Source organism: Dermacentor variabilis, chromosome 9 (assembly GCF_050947875.1).
Source record: "Dermacentor variabilis isolate Ectoservices chromosome 9, ASM5094787v1, whole genome shotgun sequence".
Classification (NCBI taxonomy): domain Eukaryota; kingdom Metazoa; phylum Arthropoda; class Arachnida; order Ixodida; family Ixodidae; genus Dermacentor; species Dermacentor variabilis.
Window position 1 is genome coordinate 110,130,989 of NC_134576.1, and position 18,237 is coordinate 110,149,225.

General features: G+C 45.7%; 1 protein-coding gene across 2 annotated transcripts in view; it reads right to left on the reverse strand.

Annotated features, from left to right (window-relative positions):
- Positions 1 to 5,816: 5,816 nt before the first annotated feature.
- LOC142557285 (uncharacterized) overlaps positions 5,817 to 18,237 on the reverse strand; it is a 91,157-nt gene continuing 78,736 nt past the window's right edge. The window contains exons 1-2 of one of the 2 annotated variants that reach the window (XM_075669007.1): positions 12,652 to 14,595; positions 5,817 to 8,833 (exon numbers count right to left, since the gene is read on the reverse strand). In XM_075669007.1, coding sequence (XP_075525122.1) covers positions 8,526 to 8,833; positions 12,652 to 12,772 — 429 coding nt within the window. In that variant the 5' untranslated portion in view covers positions 12,773 to 14,595 and the 3' untranslated portion in view covers positions 5,817 to 8,525. Of the gene's footprint in view, positions 8,834 to 12,651; positions 14,596 to 18,237 lie in introns of those variants that run through there. The other variant, XM_075669008.1, reaches the window with a different exon arrangement.

Here is an 18,237-nt window from a genome sequence, read left to right on the forward strand (position 1 = left end):
ATGCAATCATCAGCTTATGATCTATTCACTACACCTGTCAGTTTACAATGCCCAAACATGGTGAGGGGCTCTTTGTAAGCTGTCTAGAAGCATTGATATTCGCAAATGCTTCGCGAAAATTGTGGCAGAAGTCGCCTTAATTTTTGGCTTTGTTTTCCTGGTTTCCATCAAATGGCAATGGTTACTGAGGAGGCCAGTTGCTTTATGCTGCTGGCATGGTCAGAGTAGAGAGGCACTCTCAGCTCCAAGATGAGAAAGGGTAAGTGAAGAAAAGGAGCCACAAGTTGGAAGTGTGGTCCGAGAAGGCATTGCCCATAGTGACGTCACGGTCTCTCAGTAGTTTATTTTTTGCCACATGCAGAAAACCATCGTGCAACTGTTCTCAATGCAATATTCAGCACATCTTTCCAGACTTCGTTAAACCAGTTGAACTCTGGAGCATTTTCTGAATACCTAGAGTATTGGGATCATCACCACATCTATCACTGGCGCTTGAATGGCAAACTCCCTGCCTTTCCTTTCCTTTCTCTATATCCTTCCTCCATGGGAGACTCCACCCTGGTATTGCTGCTCTCACGTACTGACACAATTATTTTTTCATTCAAATTATGGTGTTGAGCGCCTTAACGGGAAAGCGAGCATTTTTCTTTTCTGGTTTCGTAACATGCACCTTAAGCCAAATGCACAAGCATTCTTGCATTCCGCACCCGTCGGACCTGTGGCTTCATGCTTGGCAGCAGAATGTACTGACGCACTCCTACGACGTCAGGTGCACATTGACATGTTGGTCAAGCGCCGACTTGACGTTGAATGTGAGGGGGCAGAAGCGGCACTGAAACTTCCGGTCCCGCTCGTGCAGTTGCAGGTGGTTGGCCAGCGTGGCCCGTCGGCTGAACGCCATGGGGCACAGGTGGCACTCGAAGGGTCGCTGGCCCGAGTGCACCGACATGTGCTGGTTCAGGTGGCCCCGGTGGCGGGTGGTGTAGCTGCATTGCTTGCACATCCAGTAGCTCACTCCTTTGGCGCGCTTCGTCATGACGCCGTTCTCAACCTGCTCCGAATCTGGGAAATGGAAGGAAAAAAAAAAGGTTGCTATAGTTGGGGACAACTTAAGCATGCAGTGGCATACGTGCCGATGTGCTACTCGAACAAATTTTGTATATATGAGACAGTGCCTGTTTCCATTACGTCACGGTGGAGGCTGAACTTCTCTCACTATAGGCCTGTCTCAGTAACTGTGCTTCATAACACGGGGGTGCAAAGCTGACTCAATGGTGCAGGTGCAGTGTGGCTTTATGGGCAGAGCTCTCACTGAATTCTTAGCTTTTCATCGACTGCAGCAGCAGGTGGTCTAACTTTGTTCTTAGGACTCGAGGGCTAACCTAACCTAACCACCCAGCCTCTTGGAACAGGTTAATTTTGCAGTGCAGATGTCAGAGGAACAAGAAAAAGCAACACAAGCACTGGCTCTCAATGTCCTCTCGTGCTCAGCATACGTCACCACTGAGAAACAGAAAAGAATCGCCAGTCAAGCAGTGTTATCAAGGCAGAGCAGTTAAAAGTTTCAACCAGGCTTGTGGCCTGACTACTTTAACAGTGCGGGCAACGCAGGGACTGGAGAAGTACATCTAAAAACACTAGCAGTGAAATACCCTTCTCACATTGCCAATGCTCTTTCCTTATCTGTATGTCATCCAAGCTGTGGAAGTGCAATAATAACTGCCAATAAGCCCCTCTTTACATCTTGAAAAGATGTTCTTAAATGCTGCAGTGCTTACTACATACATTGGTAAACAGCAGGTGTGACACTTGTTTTATGCACTTTTTCTTTTCAGACCTTGAATACATTCTAAGAAATCGACAGGCAACAGGCAGGCACACACAGGTAGATAAAAGCCTAAAGAGGTATGTAAGTGCTTCCATGTCATTTAGTTTATAAGAAAAACTTCATTAGTTAAAGTTTAATACTAATGTATGTTTAATGTATGTAAACATTTGTTATGCATAGAATGGTAGATAATACTTCTGTAGTGCACATGGGTCTGCACAACATAGGAGTTTGGTGCGACAGTGCAACGTACAACAACGAAAGCATGTGCTTAAAATTTTTCTAGAAAAGCAATATGTGCATTGCAGTGACACATGTAAGCTTAAGCAAAAACACTTTTTTTTTTTAGAACTTGAATCATTAATTTTTGATTACATATTGAAAGCATAGCATAAGACGTTTACAATGTCAATGCCAAATCGTTTGCATGAGTGTGCTTACATGGCTTACATGAGTGTGCAAGCATGCAAATGGACATGGGTAGGAAAAAATGGAAGAAAATGCGCGACATGGACACTCTCCGTACGCAGTTCCTCTCTTTCATGTGTAGGTACGAAATATTTGCTCCATCACAGCTTCTCCCTGTTCATTTTTTTCTTCCGCAATGTGACATAAACAGAATTCTGCTACATGAGCTTGAAGTCACATGCGAAACTTTATGCTTAGAGCATGGGAAACTGTCTTGCATTTCAGTTAAAGGAGCATGTCTTTTCTTTTTCTCTTAAGGTCACGTCATGATTAATCACGTGATTATGTAAACAATCATTCAAGAAGGCCGTATTCCTCCAATTGAAGTACACAACACTTTCCTATCCCCTTTGTAAAAATTTTACGCAAGGGCACATCGATTTCAACATCCAGAAAGCTTAGCCAATTTGGAAGTATATATGCGACGCTTAATGATGGCTCTTTGTTTAGCACAGAAAGAGTGTGGCTACACAGAAAACAAAACTGTGATGCATTGGGCTCACATCTTTGAACAAATACACAGGAAATGACAATAAGCTAATGTAAACAGCATTCTGCAAAACTTGTATGGTCTAACACACGCACACAAACACACATACAAACACTTTGTTACATAATCGTCAAAACACATTGCAAGATGTTCTCATAAAAGGTAGTGTCAACGAAAGACATTCAAGAAACACATTTAAGATTCCAAAAAGAGTCATAAGGATTTGTTCCATTTATACAGCACACTGTACTGTTAAAGCAAACATTAAATTAATATGCATTTCAAAGCTGAATACAACTCTGTTTAGCCATAAATGCTTCCGTAACATTTCTTTATCTACCTAGCAAGTCACATCAAACACTTTATTCCCTTCGGAGTTTCTTAGTTCAAACTATGTTGTTTTGAATACTAATTAGCAACATAAAATACCATAAACTTAAAATTAACCATTCATAGTGTCAGACACCTTGGGGCAGCATTCTCAATCGATCACATTTAGGAACACTTTTACTTTTGCAAGGCTTTGCATGAATAGCACTGGATGCATTGGCAGCAACAGGCAGCAGAGTTTATGACATTTTGTAAAGACTAGGCATCGTGCCAGGAATGGCATCACCTGTAAATGTCAGTGCATCCGCTGCTGTTCACGCGAATCTCGTGATGGGGAAGTATCTCCAAAAGTGACTGACCGAAAATATCGCACCCGAATGTGCACATACTGCCTCTCTGCAAAAGGATAGACAGTTGGGCGAGTTGGTACGGTAACATGATTTTGGCTTCTAGCGTGAAGTGAAACACGGACACAGAAAGGAGCAGACAGGACGAGCGCTATTTTTTTCACACTGAAAAGCGCACTGTGTACAAGAAATGTAATGCAAAAGGATAGACAGTTGGGCGAGTTGGTACGGTAACGTGATTTTGGCTTCTAGCGCGAAGTGAAACACGGACACAGAAAGGAGCAGACAGGACGAGCGCTATTTTTTTCACACTGAAAAGAGCACTGTGTACAAGAAATGTAATGCAAAAGGATAGACAGTTGGGCGAGTTGGTACGGTAACATGATTTTGGCTTCTAGCGTGAAGTGAAACACGGACACAGAAAGGAGCAGACAGGACGAGCGCCATGCTACCATGCTCTCTGGCCATGCTACCAGGTGTCGACATTACGCAACTGCATCCCGCAAAATTTTAATTGTGAATTACCTCTACGACTACCGCATCACACGGACACAACAAACTCCCTACACACCCGAAACATTAAATAGAGGCACGACTGCTACAGACAAGGTGGACTCATTTAAACGCAGAGTGGGTCAACAAGCAGAGCGGACAGGTGCAGCACAGCTGTGGTTATGCAGGCCACCTCTGAGCATTGGATACGTTTTTGAATGGAGGGGGCAAACAAGGTTGCACAGATGCTGGAGCTCTATAGAAATGCAGTAATTGATCAGAGTACTAAGTAAATCGCTAATTGATCAGAGTACTAGTGCACTCGCACACAATGCAATACAGTTACAGTCAAGTATCAAATGGCCCCAGTAGCCTGTAGGCTGTTTCGTGACCGAAGCCCTCAGTCTTCAGGTGGTCGATGAAATTACATCAATGCTTCGGCATTATTTGCAGCTGGCTAGTATGGTGGCAGTTGCTACATACGCACCTGTCGCAGACTGAGGGAGAGAAAAAAAAAGAATCATGTTAGTAGAGAGTACACAGGTGAAAAATACCTAGGTGTCAAATGTCCCATGCAGTGCTGCTATGAGACGGTGCAAGCACACTGTTCAGCAGTCACCAAATGGAGTGTGATAATTTGATCCGGAACTTCAGGCACGAAACATATTTTCGAGATAGTTTTGGCATAGCATCGTCTGGCATCGGCGTGTCAATTTCAGGCATTGTGATAACCACATATTGTTTGTTGTTGTTCTTCTGGGGTTTTATGTGCAAAAGCCACAATATGACTATGAGGCATGCTGTAGTGGGAGACTCTGAAAATTTTGACTAACTGGGTGTCTTTAAAGTGCACTCAATGCACCGGCGTTTTTTGCATTCAACGAAATGCGGTGCTGTGGCTGGGATTTGATCTCGCGACTTCATGCTTAGCAGCGCCACGGCAGGTAACCGCACTCCCGTCACGACCAGACGAGTACCACACATCCCTATTTAATAACAATGTGGAACCCATATTGGTTTCAGTTATAGAGTAGTTATCATGCACCATATAATAGATGCACTCTCACTGAGCTTGTGTCTCGCTAGGTATGTTTGACAAGCGAATTCCACGTGCCTGTCATTTGAGGTGTGTTGAGCCCGCTGTGGCAATCTTCTGGGAATCCATGACACAGACGTAATTGCACTTTATACATTGCTGATTGCACAAGCTTTGCTACAAAGCAGAGTGTGCACTCATGACTCACTCATGACTGCATGCATGGGTCACCAAGACAACGCCACCACTGCTGCCATTGTGAGCTTCCCAACATCACGAGAGGACAAAAGCATGTCACTGCTAAAGCCACTGTGTACGAGACAATGTGCACTTGAATCCATCGTGCCCCTAAAGCTTTTCATAAAGCTGCAACACAGTACACAAGCACCCGAGGCCATTCAAATTTTGTCCCGTACAATGCACTGAGATCACTGTGTTGAATTTTCTAGAAAGATATGACAATCCCAATCCCCGAATGGCTACAACGATAACATGCCAGTCTCCAGTAGCAAGGAAAACAACATAAGTTATGGGTAATAACTGCGAGTTGCTCCCATTTGATTTTATTTTATTCATGCGCACATGTATGCAAAGGCAACATGCGAAAAGGCGCAATGCCCAAGGCACACAAGCAAGAATGTCTGAGAAAGAGATGTTCACCTAGAAGGGTGTGCGCAGAAATCAGCGGCCGAGTTGCTGGACCAAGGCAAGGCAGCGCGATTCGAATATAGTTCAGCCGTCCGGAGTGGCGACCTATCCAGTGCTTGCAAACTTCCTGATTACGTGTTTTCAATAACAGAAAGGAAATTGAAGAAAATGCCTTGATTGAACAAATTATGCATATCCACTTTATTGCCTGATTTGTTGCCACAGAAAATAAGGTGAGAGAACGCACACACTCCCTCTAAATATGTACAATGTTTACTGTTGGTCCAACTAAGCAAGACCACCGGATTGCAGCTATTTGTCACCAGCACAGAGCTGCATGTTAGGATGCTTAGCTGCAAAGATCTTAATCACAATTTAATGGAACAGATGTGTACATTTTAAGGATGCAGAATTAAAATCGTGTTTCTTCTGCTATACTGAAGGGGTGCTATAACATGTAAAGAAACACTCTGCTTCCCTTTGACAAATAAAAGGAACATTCGAAGGACGCACAATGCAAGTGATCAAAGATAAATGGCTGGATTAATATTGTCAGCTTTTGTACATAAAGCAGTCACAAGAGAATGATAAAATGCAATGCTTCTCAATAAAAGGCTGCTAAGCGCTTGCTATCTACAAAAGCTTTCACACCACCATGTTGAATATAATAATGAGTGACACGTAGAGCAGGCAGTGACTACATCACCGATGATCAGCAGAAACACATTCGCCTAACCGTCACCAATTGAGATCCAGTCTAGTTTTACCATATGCTTAAAATAAGAGCAGTATTAACTTCACTTCACATCTAGGTAATGCAAAGCATGCTTGATTTGGTTAAGGATGGTTGTTATGAATCAAACAACTGTTCTGCAGCAAGCAGTTTAATGCTTTTGCGGCATGCGTATCCTATGGATATATGTACACACGGTATGTTTTCATTAGACCATACAGAATTTTAAAAAAGTTTGTGGTGCAGATAGCGTAATGTAATCCGTAAGCTGGATTGCTCGAAGCGGCGGACAGTATTCACACGAGAAATCGAAATGCACAATCGACTACGTACCAAAAAATTACTAATTAACTTTTTAATTACTTCAACCTCTCCAGTCCCATACCCATTTGGGCATGTTGCTTTTCTTCTTCCTTTAGATTAGCCTCAGCAGCGATTGTGTAAAAAAAAAAACGCCTCCATTCCACCCTGTAAAAGTGAATGTGCAGTGAGGCTGTTGCAGATGTTAGACATGCATGACAGATGTTAGACAAGAACCACCATCACAAGTGACATACGTCATGCATGCACGTGTGTGGTAGTGCAGCATACATGCTCATTCCTCCAGGCCCTCCATCAAGTGCAAGTGTATTACTGAACTAACTGAATTTCTCAAAGTAAATCGCACTAAAAAATTCATAAAGCACGACTTGCACACGAGCTGCAGACACGACAGCTTTGCACTGCAATTCGAATATACGAGAAAACAGCATCGTCGTGTGACAACATTGCCCGTTTTCGTAATCTGATGATTTCATCAGGCCAGACATGACATTTTTTGTGTTTGTGAGCAACACACACAGGGCCGTGAAAAATCCCGACCAACTACAGGCTAACAGCTTCGCTGTAACATTTCTCCTCAATATAAAGGGTGAGGCATGCAAAACTGTGTGAAAACGGTTCAGGTGCAATATTGCTGTGAGCTTTTTTTGAATGTTCCCGCCAATTTAGTCTAGGCCGTTGTGTTGTCACAGATGACAAAAAGCAGCCATGAAGTGCTTTTGAATTATGGCCAGTTGACATGAAAATAGAGGATGTTGCCTCAGCATGCCAACATACTACGCAGTGTTAGATCTTAATCTCAGTGTATTGGCCAAAGAAAAGTTTTTACAACAAGAACCACGAGGAGATAATTACCTTGTCCATTCATACAGAGACGCTGTTTTCATCATCTAGCCAGGGTACTTGAACAAAAAATTAGTTTTTCATGTTGCTAGTTTGCCAGTCGGCAATAAGAACCAGCTTGCAAAGCAATTATGCCCCTGAGTGCGCTACAGGCCTGAGGAGAATAAGGTACCTATTGCAGTTTAGGAATGGTAGCCGGTGAGTTTACAAGGTACACGCACTTGGAGCGAATCCAATGGATGGCATTGGTTTGGAGATATGCACCACTAAACTTGTAGTAAAAGTGCACTATTGCCCCACTTACTTTTTCAACAAACTGCCATTTTATGCACTGAGGCATAAAGGTAACTAGAATGCCCACGCATTTCCTTGCAGACTTTGGGAATTCCTTCCAAGTGAATACACCTTGCGAACTCGGAGGCTGCAACTTGTACATTGCAGTATGTGCCGCAAAATAAATATTTAAGAAGCTTATGAGCATGTTTTTGTGAATTGATCATGCAATTCTATTTCTCCTGCGAGTAATGTCTTCAAGTAATCTAGCTCAATGACCAGAATTATGCTATCTGGCACCAGAAATTTTTAAAAATTCTGTATGGTGTAAAAAAAGAAGAAATACCCGGTATATACATGCTACGTACGGTGTATATACGGTGTATACATAGGGTGTATACATATGTACGGTGTATATGTATGGGCGTATAACTCGCTGATACATGCCATGTGGCACATCTAGAGCCAACTGAACGCTCGGCCGGTTGACTTCTGTCCTTACTCCATGGGAGACCCCATGTATTGCTGCTTTTACATACTGACACAACTAATTTAAATTCAAATGCAACACAAGCTTTCTTTTTTTCTTCTTGTTCTTTAACGTGTGCCGTAATCCAAGTACACAAGCATCCTTGAACTTCACACCCATTGGAATGTCACCGCGGCAGCAAGGACTCAGAGCCGTGTGCTCTGCAGCAAAACGTGCCGACACAATTCTACGGCGTGAAGTGCATTACAGTGAAGTGCCGCCAGAGTGCAGACCGGTCGGTGAATGTGACGGGGCAGTAGCGGCACTGGAACTTGTTGCTGCGGCTGTGCGTTTGCACGTGATCGGCCAGGCTGGCTTGGCGGCTGAACGCCATGGGGCACAGGTGACACCCGAAGGGGCGCTTGCCCGTGTGCACCACCATGTGCCGGTTCATGTGGCCTCGTTGGCGGGTGGTGTAGTTGCACTGTTGGCACTTCAGCAGGTTCTTCTCTCTGGGGCGCTTCCACGTGAGGGCGTTCTCAACCTGCATCATTGCTGGAAAACAGGAAGGAAAAAAAATGTTACTATAGTCACCGACAACTGAAGAATGCAGTAGCACAGGCATACATGCCAACTCTCCCGATCTGTCCAGGAGACTCCCCAATTCCAAGCTGTTCTGTTGATTGCACAACCGTGGACACAAACCTACTGAAAAATTGCCTAAGCCCCACCGCTACAAAACATGTTAATGCAGCACAGCTGCATCGCAACTGAAATTATGCACTAGCTAGCTAGCCAAAGTCTGATTCAAATCCACACCATTTGTGTAGACAATGTAAGCCTAACTCGGTTCGCATTAGGTTGAGACATGCGTTTAAGAGTGTGCATGAAGCAAAGGTTTAGTACGAGTTGCACAATGGGAGATTATCTTTGGTCAGTTTCGTCGCTATAGAGACTTGTTGTGTGGGGAAACATATTAAGCATGGAAAAGGAGCACTCTCATGGGATACAGTATGCATTCCTTAATTATTATGTGCACCTGCAGTCGCCACCTCCAGTCAGAATACAAAGTCCGAGATGTCTAGTAACCACACTGGTAGGCATTAAAAAAAAAGTTTTTTTTTCTTTTGTCATTCCCCCTTTTGTTGGATATCCCGAAATGTGAGAGCCCTAGGTTGGCAGGTATGCATATCTACCACAGTCAAACTTGAAGAGAATTTGTATAGATGCGCCAGCCAATTATTACATTTAATTATTTCCATGGTGTCGGGGAGATCATGCGACCAAGCTCTCAAGTGGTCATGATGATCACATGACCTTGAGATGTGACACTATCATGGGAGAAAAAGCCACACTCCTGCAAGTGCAAGACGGTTTCCCATGCTCTACATATAAATCTCCCCAAGACTTGGTCGATTTCAACATCCAGTAAGCTTTGTCGATGGTAGCCGATGTGAAATGGTTAATGACAACTCTGTGTCTAATATAGAACGGACTGTCATGTGGTTATATGGCAGACAGAATTGTGCAGTGTTGGGCTTGCACCATCAAGCTATATAAGTGGCAAGAAGCTACTGTAAACAACATTGTGCAGTGGTTACAGTAGGATCACATACTCAAAAAAACAATTTGTCACATAAGTATCAAAACATGCTGCAAGATGTTCTTGCAAGAAGGCAGCATTAGCAAAAGACACTTAGTAAAAGGAAGCATTAAGACTGAAAACTCGACTTCCATAGTGACAGGATTCAACGAAAATATGTAGAATTTGAATACTGTTGATGTTCATCGCATCCAGATGGATGAAAGTTGCAAAAGAATAACTGCATATATTGTTTCATGAGAAGCCAACAAAGGCACCAAGGATAACATAGGGGAAATTACTTGTACATACTAATTGAATTAAAGAAATGATAAATTAATGGCAATGAAAGTGGATGAAAAAACAACTTGCCACAGGTGGGGAACGATTACAAAGCATGGAATTATACGTGCAATGCTTTGCGTAATGCGAAGACGTGGGATCGTTCCCGACCTGCAGCAAGTTGTTTTTTCATCCACTTTCATTGCCATTAACTTATAATTTCTTTAATTCAATTAGTAAGTGCAAGTAATTTCCCCTATGTTGTCCTTGGTGTCTTTGTTGGCTCATGATATGATAAATAAAAATCGAGTTTCTCGGTTAACCCCCTTTCTTCTCGTTCTTACATATATTGTTGACACTTGGTGCAGTGCATCAAAATATACATTTGCACATGATTTTGCATTCAAAATACAAGTGGATGTGTCATGAAAAGCTTGTAAACATAGATGTTATTGACACCCAAAAACAAGGAAACACTACCATTACCACTCTGACGCTGGAATGGTGAGATAGATTTATTATGAGAGAAAAGCTGAGAGCTTCGCCTAAACTATTATTTTCTAGCCTGCATCTCAATGTTGGAGAAGGGGAAAAGAGAAGCAACAGGAGGAGGAGAAAGCGATGATGATAATAATTCAAAAACAAAAGTCATGACTCAAGAAATTAGCTAATAACTGGAAACACTTATCACTTATTCAGTTCAGTGCCTCTCAAAAACACCTACAATGGCCTTCACGGCCTGGCCTACAGAGTATTTTGGCCATGAACATAAAAGAAGGTTCTGAGAAAGTGAACAATACATAAAGCCTATTTGGGTGCCCACTGCACCTAAAATGAGTTTTTATGTGCCTGGCATCTAAAACCCACATTTTAGTGGCTGCAAATATGGTCTCTATCAGTCACTTTCTGCACTGTGTGAAGACAATGTCCTTGGCATTGTGTCAGGACTGTCGCCTATCACGTTAATTTTGAAATAGTGGCAGTGCCCCCAAAAGTGAGTGATCGAGAACGCCGCTCCTGAATGCACACATACCGCCCATATGCAGTGCTACTCTACCAGGCGACGACATTCATTTTGCAAAAATTTCATTCTCAATTGTGCTACTCGCACAGTATGGTGCCACCATCTACGATTACCGCACGACAGGTACAGGCGCCGACAAAAGTGGTATACTCCACGTAGCGGGAGCCGGAGCAACAGCAAACTGCAACGCAACGCCATCTACAGGCAGCATCTGGAGACGTCTGCCGATAATAACGGGCACCCGTCGGCTGTCTCAGTCCCAGATGCCGCCTGTAGATGGCGTCGCGATGCAGTGTGCCGCTGCTTCGGCTCCCGCTGCGTGGAGTATAGCACTTTTGCCGGCGCCTGTACACAGCAAGCCCTGCACATCTGAAACATTAAATAGAGGCATGGTCATTGCAGATAAGGTGTACTCGCATGAATGGTCATGCATAAAATTGCGAGGGCAAGCTGAGTTTGTCCAAATGCAGAGTGGTCAAACACAGGCATGCGCCACACAGCTGCGGTCACATAGGCCACCTGCAAACTCTGGCTACGTTTATATGTGTGGGCAAACACGATCAGTGATTGACGAGGCTACCAGTGCACTTCAACGCGATGCAATACAGTTACATTCAAGTGTCACATGGCCGCAACAGCTTGCAAGCTGCTTCATGATCACTAAACACTCAATAAAACACTCAGGTCTCCAGGTAGCCGGCGCATTGCAGCAATGATTCAGTGTTAGCTGCACCTGCCTAGTATGGTAGCAGTACCCATGTACGCACCTGTCACAGATAAAAGAGAGAAAAAAAGGAAAATAAACATGTAAATAGAGAGCACACAGCTGGAAGATACCTAGCTGTCAAATGTCCCATGCAGGGCTGCTGCAAAACGGCGCAAGCACATTGTTTAGTGGGCAATGAATGAAAAGCAACAATTTGAGCAGGAACAGCATGAAACATATCTCAGACATATGTTCAGCACAGGACCTCCTGTCATCAGTACATCAACCAGGTTAAAAAAGTTCAATTATGGGGTTTTATGTGCCAAAACCACTTTCTCATTATGAGGCACGCCGTAGTAGGGGACTCCGGAAATTTCAACCACCTGGGGTTCTTTAACGTGCACCTAAATGTAAGTACATGGGTGTTTTCGCATTTCGCCCCCATCGAAATGAGGCCGCCGTGGCCGGGATTCAATCCCGCGACCTCATGCTCAGCAACCCAACACCATAGCCACTGAGCAACCACAGCGGGTATCAACCAGGTTCCTAACACGAGCAACATGCATACTATAAATCACCCCACTTATTCAATATTTATACTGAATACATTTTGGTTGCAGTTACAGTATAGTTATCAGGGAGCATGCCACGCATGCCACGCATGCCACGGTGAAAATATGTTACAAGTGCACGCTGCACATTTGCCATTTCGAGCATAGAATGTTTGCTTGTGGTAATCATCCGGGAAACTGCGACAAAGACATGGTCACCCTTCATACAATGCTGTTGCAATCGGACCGCTGGCACGAGTTTTTGCAGATGGGTTGCAAGCCCCAAGGGTAGCGTTGGCCTGGCGGCCTGGGGCACAGCTGGAAGCATCCGAAGGTCCTGGCAAAGCATGAGTCGACTGCTAACAGAACAACTTGTTTATTCTAGCATCGCAAAAGAGCGGCCGGTCAGGTCGACCGAAGTGGAGAGACGGGAGAGCACGCTACTCAACGGAAGAATTCGGAGCCTCTCACTTGGCGTACGGGGGCAGCTGCTTTTATACTCTCGCAGTTGAGGGCAAGAAGGAACGTCTCGTCAGAAGCGCACGTGACGCGGGGGCACGGACATGCTGAGAGACACGTTGAGACGAGTAGGTGACGCATCCGCCGGGCCGGCGCCGATCAGACTTCCTCGCTTCACAGTTGGGGGAGCTCCTCTCCCCGGCTGCCGCGCTTCGACAAGCGTGGGTACCAACATGCACACACACGCACACACGAAGACACGTGGCATTGGAACATGCTTGGACGCGCTTGGCGGGGAGGCGTAGCGGCGGCGCCGAACGGGCCAAAATGTCCGCCGCTTTGAACGAAGCCCCGGCGTCCGTTGCATCCGCGCCGGCTATACCGCGCGTCGTAGGCGAAACGTAACAATGCTGATTGCACAAGACTTGATACAGAGGAAAATAGACACATTTGAGCCGTTACAACAGCAGCATAGAAAAATTCATGTTCTATAATATACAGGGTAGGTATGCATTTATAAGATTGTACAAGTTTACTTTTTGTCACTACAAAGTGGCCTTAAGCCACATTGTGGCCAGTTCTGTAGCAATAGTGGGTCTGCCTATACTACTTTAAAGAATATAATAAGTTAGCCACATTAATGCTTTACCATTTAGAACTCCCATGAGCCGTGGCCAAACTCTAGAATTCACGCACGAATCACTAGAGCAACGTCACCTCCGTTGTCACTGCGAGTTTCCCCAACATCTTCAAAGCACAAAACCATGTTACTGCAAAAGTCACTGTCCGTGATACACAAAGTGTATTTGATGTCTACGAAGATCTTCCTATAATTGCCGCACACACGCAAACGGCAAACAAAAATTTACCGCGTAAAATACATTGGCGATTCAGTGTTGCATTTTCCAGGAAAGAAAAAAGAAAATAAAGATCTCGATCTTTGAATGTGACTACAGTAATATAATGCCGATTCCCAGTAGCAAAGCAAACAGCCATGACTATGTCTCCCAACCGATTTTCTTTTATTCATGCGCGTATGTAAGCAAATAAACACGCGAAAAGGCGACATGCTTGCGGGCATGCGAGCAAGAACGTCTGCGCATGTGCTCTGAAATCGGCGGGCGAGGTTCTCAACCAATGCAAGGAAGCGCGACTCAGGCGTAGTTCGACCGTCTCAAGTGACGATCTGCCCAGGCCTGCAAACTGTATCATATACGTCCATCCGCTGGTGCCGCAATAAGTACGATTTTTTTTTTTTAAGACCGCTTTTTTTTTCTTCGCATATGCGGTTGACATATCGCGCTGTCAACGAGCCACTCAACTAGGGCACCAGCCGAGAGCCTCGAGCTTTCTCCGATTTACCTGCGGTATACCAGACTTACCCGTGACGCAGGGCCCTCTCAGCAAACAACAATCACAAAATCAAGAACAAATTGGCACAAACAATGTCAGTGTAGCGATTGCCTGCGAAGCGTCGCGCGTTGTGCCAGTGGAAGAGCCCGTGTAATACGAAAACTTCCTGTCCCCTTCCATTCGCGACGTGGTGACGTATTGTATGCCGTGTTCCACACAATCGAAGCAGAGCGAACTTGGATGCAGGTGTACCGCGACCGCGTCAAATCACCCAGGAAGACAAAGCCGGCTTCCGACATCGAAAGGGGATCGGCCGCTCGCTGCCATAGAATAAAGAACAACTTCGCTGCCATGACCGCGGCGGCACAACGTTGGCTTTGGATAATCTTCGACTAGTATGCGGTTTCGGTAGCGTCCTTCCAAATCCTCCTTTACTAGATGCCCGCCGCGTTGCTCGCTTTCCCACTGTAGCGGCTGTTCCCTTAGTTGGAGTTAGTTCAGCATAAATTCCGCGAGGCGGCGCTCGTTGCCTTTTCAACTTCTGGCGGATGTGGTAGCGGCGGCTGAATGCATCCGCCGGCGCGTTATATGCGCGGGCGTCTTTTAGCGAGCGTTATCGCGGGCCTCCGAGACTGTAATAGATGCCACGTTAATCTCAGAGGCCGCAGCACGTGATTGCAAGTTGCAGGCGTTCGCCAATGGAGGCGCTCGTTGCCTTTTCGCGGAGGAGAGAAAAGGGAGAGTCGCTTAAGCTTACTGATTTATTCAGTTTATAATTAATATATATAGCAATGAAACAAGAATCTAAAATAGCTGTTGACGGCTCATCAATGCGAATCGCCAGTTTCTAAGTTTGGTCTGCCCGGTTCTAATTATGCGGTTTTACGTGCCAGAACCACGACCTGATTATGAGGCACGCTGTAGATGGACCACTTGGGGTTCCTTACCGCACCCCTAAAGTTAATACATGCGCATCTGAAGCTAAGTATACGGGTGTTCTGCCAATGTCTCGCTTGTTAACGTCGTGACAATATTAAAGATGTCTTCTGGACCGAGCCCGAGCAAGAAAAAAAAACAGACAAAAGAAACGGAAAGGAAGGCGTGCGACTTGACGTTCTGCAGACGTAGCTCTCGGACATTCGGATGTCCGTGGGATGTTAAAACCTGTACTATTTTTCTTTGGTTGCGATAACCATTATATGGACACTCCAGGTGTACTTGCTCCGACGTTCCGTACAGAGTGCAAGTGCGATAACGTGGTGGCCGAGCGCCATCTGCTGTGTGTGCAAATAAAAACGTGCGAGGGTGAGCCGAGGCCGGTGGCTCGATACACGGCCGCTGGATAAAAAGCTGGATAAAAAAAAAAGAGGTGCGGCTGCCGCGTGCATCGAAAACGCCGTCACCGACGCGGCGCTGCCAGTCGGGGACTGTTGTCTCGGATCGGCATAGAAAGTGCGTGAGGAACGCGCTTCGAACGCCGTCGCCCGTGGAAACCGACGCGTCCCGTTTCCGAGAGCTAGCGCCGTCTAGCTCTCGGAAACGGGACGCTGCGCCGAGGGCTGATTGATAGCTTCGTGTGCGCTGTGTTCGCGTGGCTTCGTTTGCGTTGAGGCAACAGGTTAGCAGGAAGGTCGATTCGCTCGCTGCTGCTGCCGCTCTTCCTAACGCCAGCGTTTCGACAAGCGAATGTCTGCTGTCATCCAGTAAGGTGTGTTTGTTTGCCCGTGCGCGCGCGTAACACCATGCTTGTTAATTGAGTTAGTAAGCGAATGTTTACAAGTTTACTCGGCCGATAAAGCTACCATCCTTACTTTGTATAGCTGTCTACTAATATGCTATTGCAATCGATGCGTCGCTTATCGGGCGAAGCTGCGACTTTTTTTTTTGCACTTAGATCACATATCTTTAATCCTCGCTTCCCGAGCTATCTCTGAAGAAGAAAGTTTCCAAAATGCCAATTTTTAGGCACTTGTGTGCCTAAAATCGGCACAATAAATAAATGCCGGAAATACACTGGGAATAATATATTTATTGGCAGAGCTCCCATAAAAATTTGTTTAGTTCGAGACAAAGTTGGCTTCACTACACTTGCTTGAAATTGGCTTTCTTAGGGCCACTAAAGTAAAAAAAAAGTTAACGTCCGAAGGAGGAGGAGACAAAGGAGAGGAAAGACAGGGAGGTTAGCCAGTGTAAGTACCGGCTGGCTACCCTGTGCTGGGGAAAGGGGTAAAGGGAATAAAAGGAGAAAGAGGGAAAAAAATGGAAAAAAAATTCACACAGTAACGCGAAACTACGCGCTACAACGTTCAAAGGCGGTCGCACAAATCGCATGTCCTTAAAAACTTCAACAAAGCCCTTAAGGCCTTGAGTGCCGAAGCCCGTCTGGACCAATGGCCTAGAGCTTTTTCCTCTGTAAAGGGGCGATTGTCCAGTTTTGCGAGAGCAGTCGCGAGCACTTTTCTTCGCACTGCGTAACGGGGAAAGTCACACAGGAGGTGTTCAATCGTCTCCTCGCAGCCGCAGGTGTCACAAGTAGGGCTGTCGGCCATTCCAATGCGGAATGAATAGGAGTTCGTGAATGCCACGCCGAGCCACAGGCGGCACAGAAGTGTTGCTTCCGCTCGTGGCAACCCTGGTGGTAGGCGGAGTTGCAGACGTGGATCCGATTTGTGGAGACGTGCGTTCGTGAAATCACTGGTGTTCCACAGATTCTGTGTAAGCTCGCGGGCGAGGGAGCGAAGACTTGTGGCTGCATCTGTTCTTGACAGCGGTATGGGTATAATCTGGGCACCATCATGAGCCGACAGGGCAGCGTCATCCGCACTGTCATTTCCTGAGATTCCACAGTGACCCGGTATCCACTGGTAGATGATGATGTGTCCCTTGTTGATTGCGTGATGGTGGAGCAGTCGGATGTCTGCGACTAGTTGCTCATTTGGTCCATGGTTGAAAGGGGACATCAGACACTGAAGAGCTGCCTTTGAGTCACATAAGATGGACCATGAATGTGATGATTTGTGAACAATAAACTCCAGAGCAGCACGGATAGCTGCGAGTTCTGCAGCCGTCGATGATGTAATGTGAGATGTCTTGAACTTGAGGGTGACGCACTCTGCGGGAATCACCACTGCTCCAGCTGAAGTATTAGAGGATACAGAACCGTCTGTGTAAACGTGGATGCGTCCTCTGTGCTGTTCATGTAGCACTGAAAGCACGGTTTGTTTGAGGGCGAAAGTTGACATCTCCGTTTTCCTTTTGATACCGGGAATAACAAGAAGAGCCTGGAGTGGATGGAGGCGCCACAGCGGTTGAGATGGTCGTGCTGCAGGCGTGAAGTTTGACGGTAAAGTTCCATGGTTGGCGGCAATAATCTTGCTAAACGCTGAACGAGGTCGAGCGGCGGGAAGGGAGGCGAGATGATGCGATGGAAGTCGGGCGAAGTGCCCGAAACACAACTTCTGCGGCCTTTGAGAGGCGTGACGAAACCGACTGTCGCGTAGAATCGCATTTAGTCATGTAGGAATGCCCTGGTACGTGGCACACGGAAGACAGCTAGCGTTACTGACGTTCGGCAGGTGCGTGGGCCTGCCTTCATCGGAGTAATCACTCTGACGACCAAATTTTCGGCGTTTGCGTAACACCAGGGCCTGTTACGTTATAAAAAGCATCGATTGCGTCTAAAGCGAGAGGTATGCGGTGAAACTATAGGGGCTTGAATTTTCACTAATTACCACGTTCATCTAGCGAACAAACAATGAGTGGACGAAAGCAAAAGGGAAAGTGAATGTTCTTTTTAAAATCGAACGCCTATACAACGAATGACCTGTATAACGAAGGAATAATTCTGCCCCCCTGTTCTATTACGAGATGCGCGCTGCATCGCGAATGAAATCGGAGTCCCTAAGCGCTTCGTTGTAAAGCCGTTCGGCTGTAATTTAGTCGTATAAGTAATAGGGTAAAAAAAGAAATGAAAGAGGACGAGAAGACAGATTGTCCGCAAAT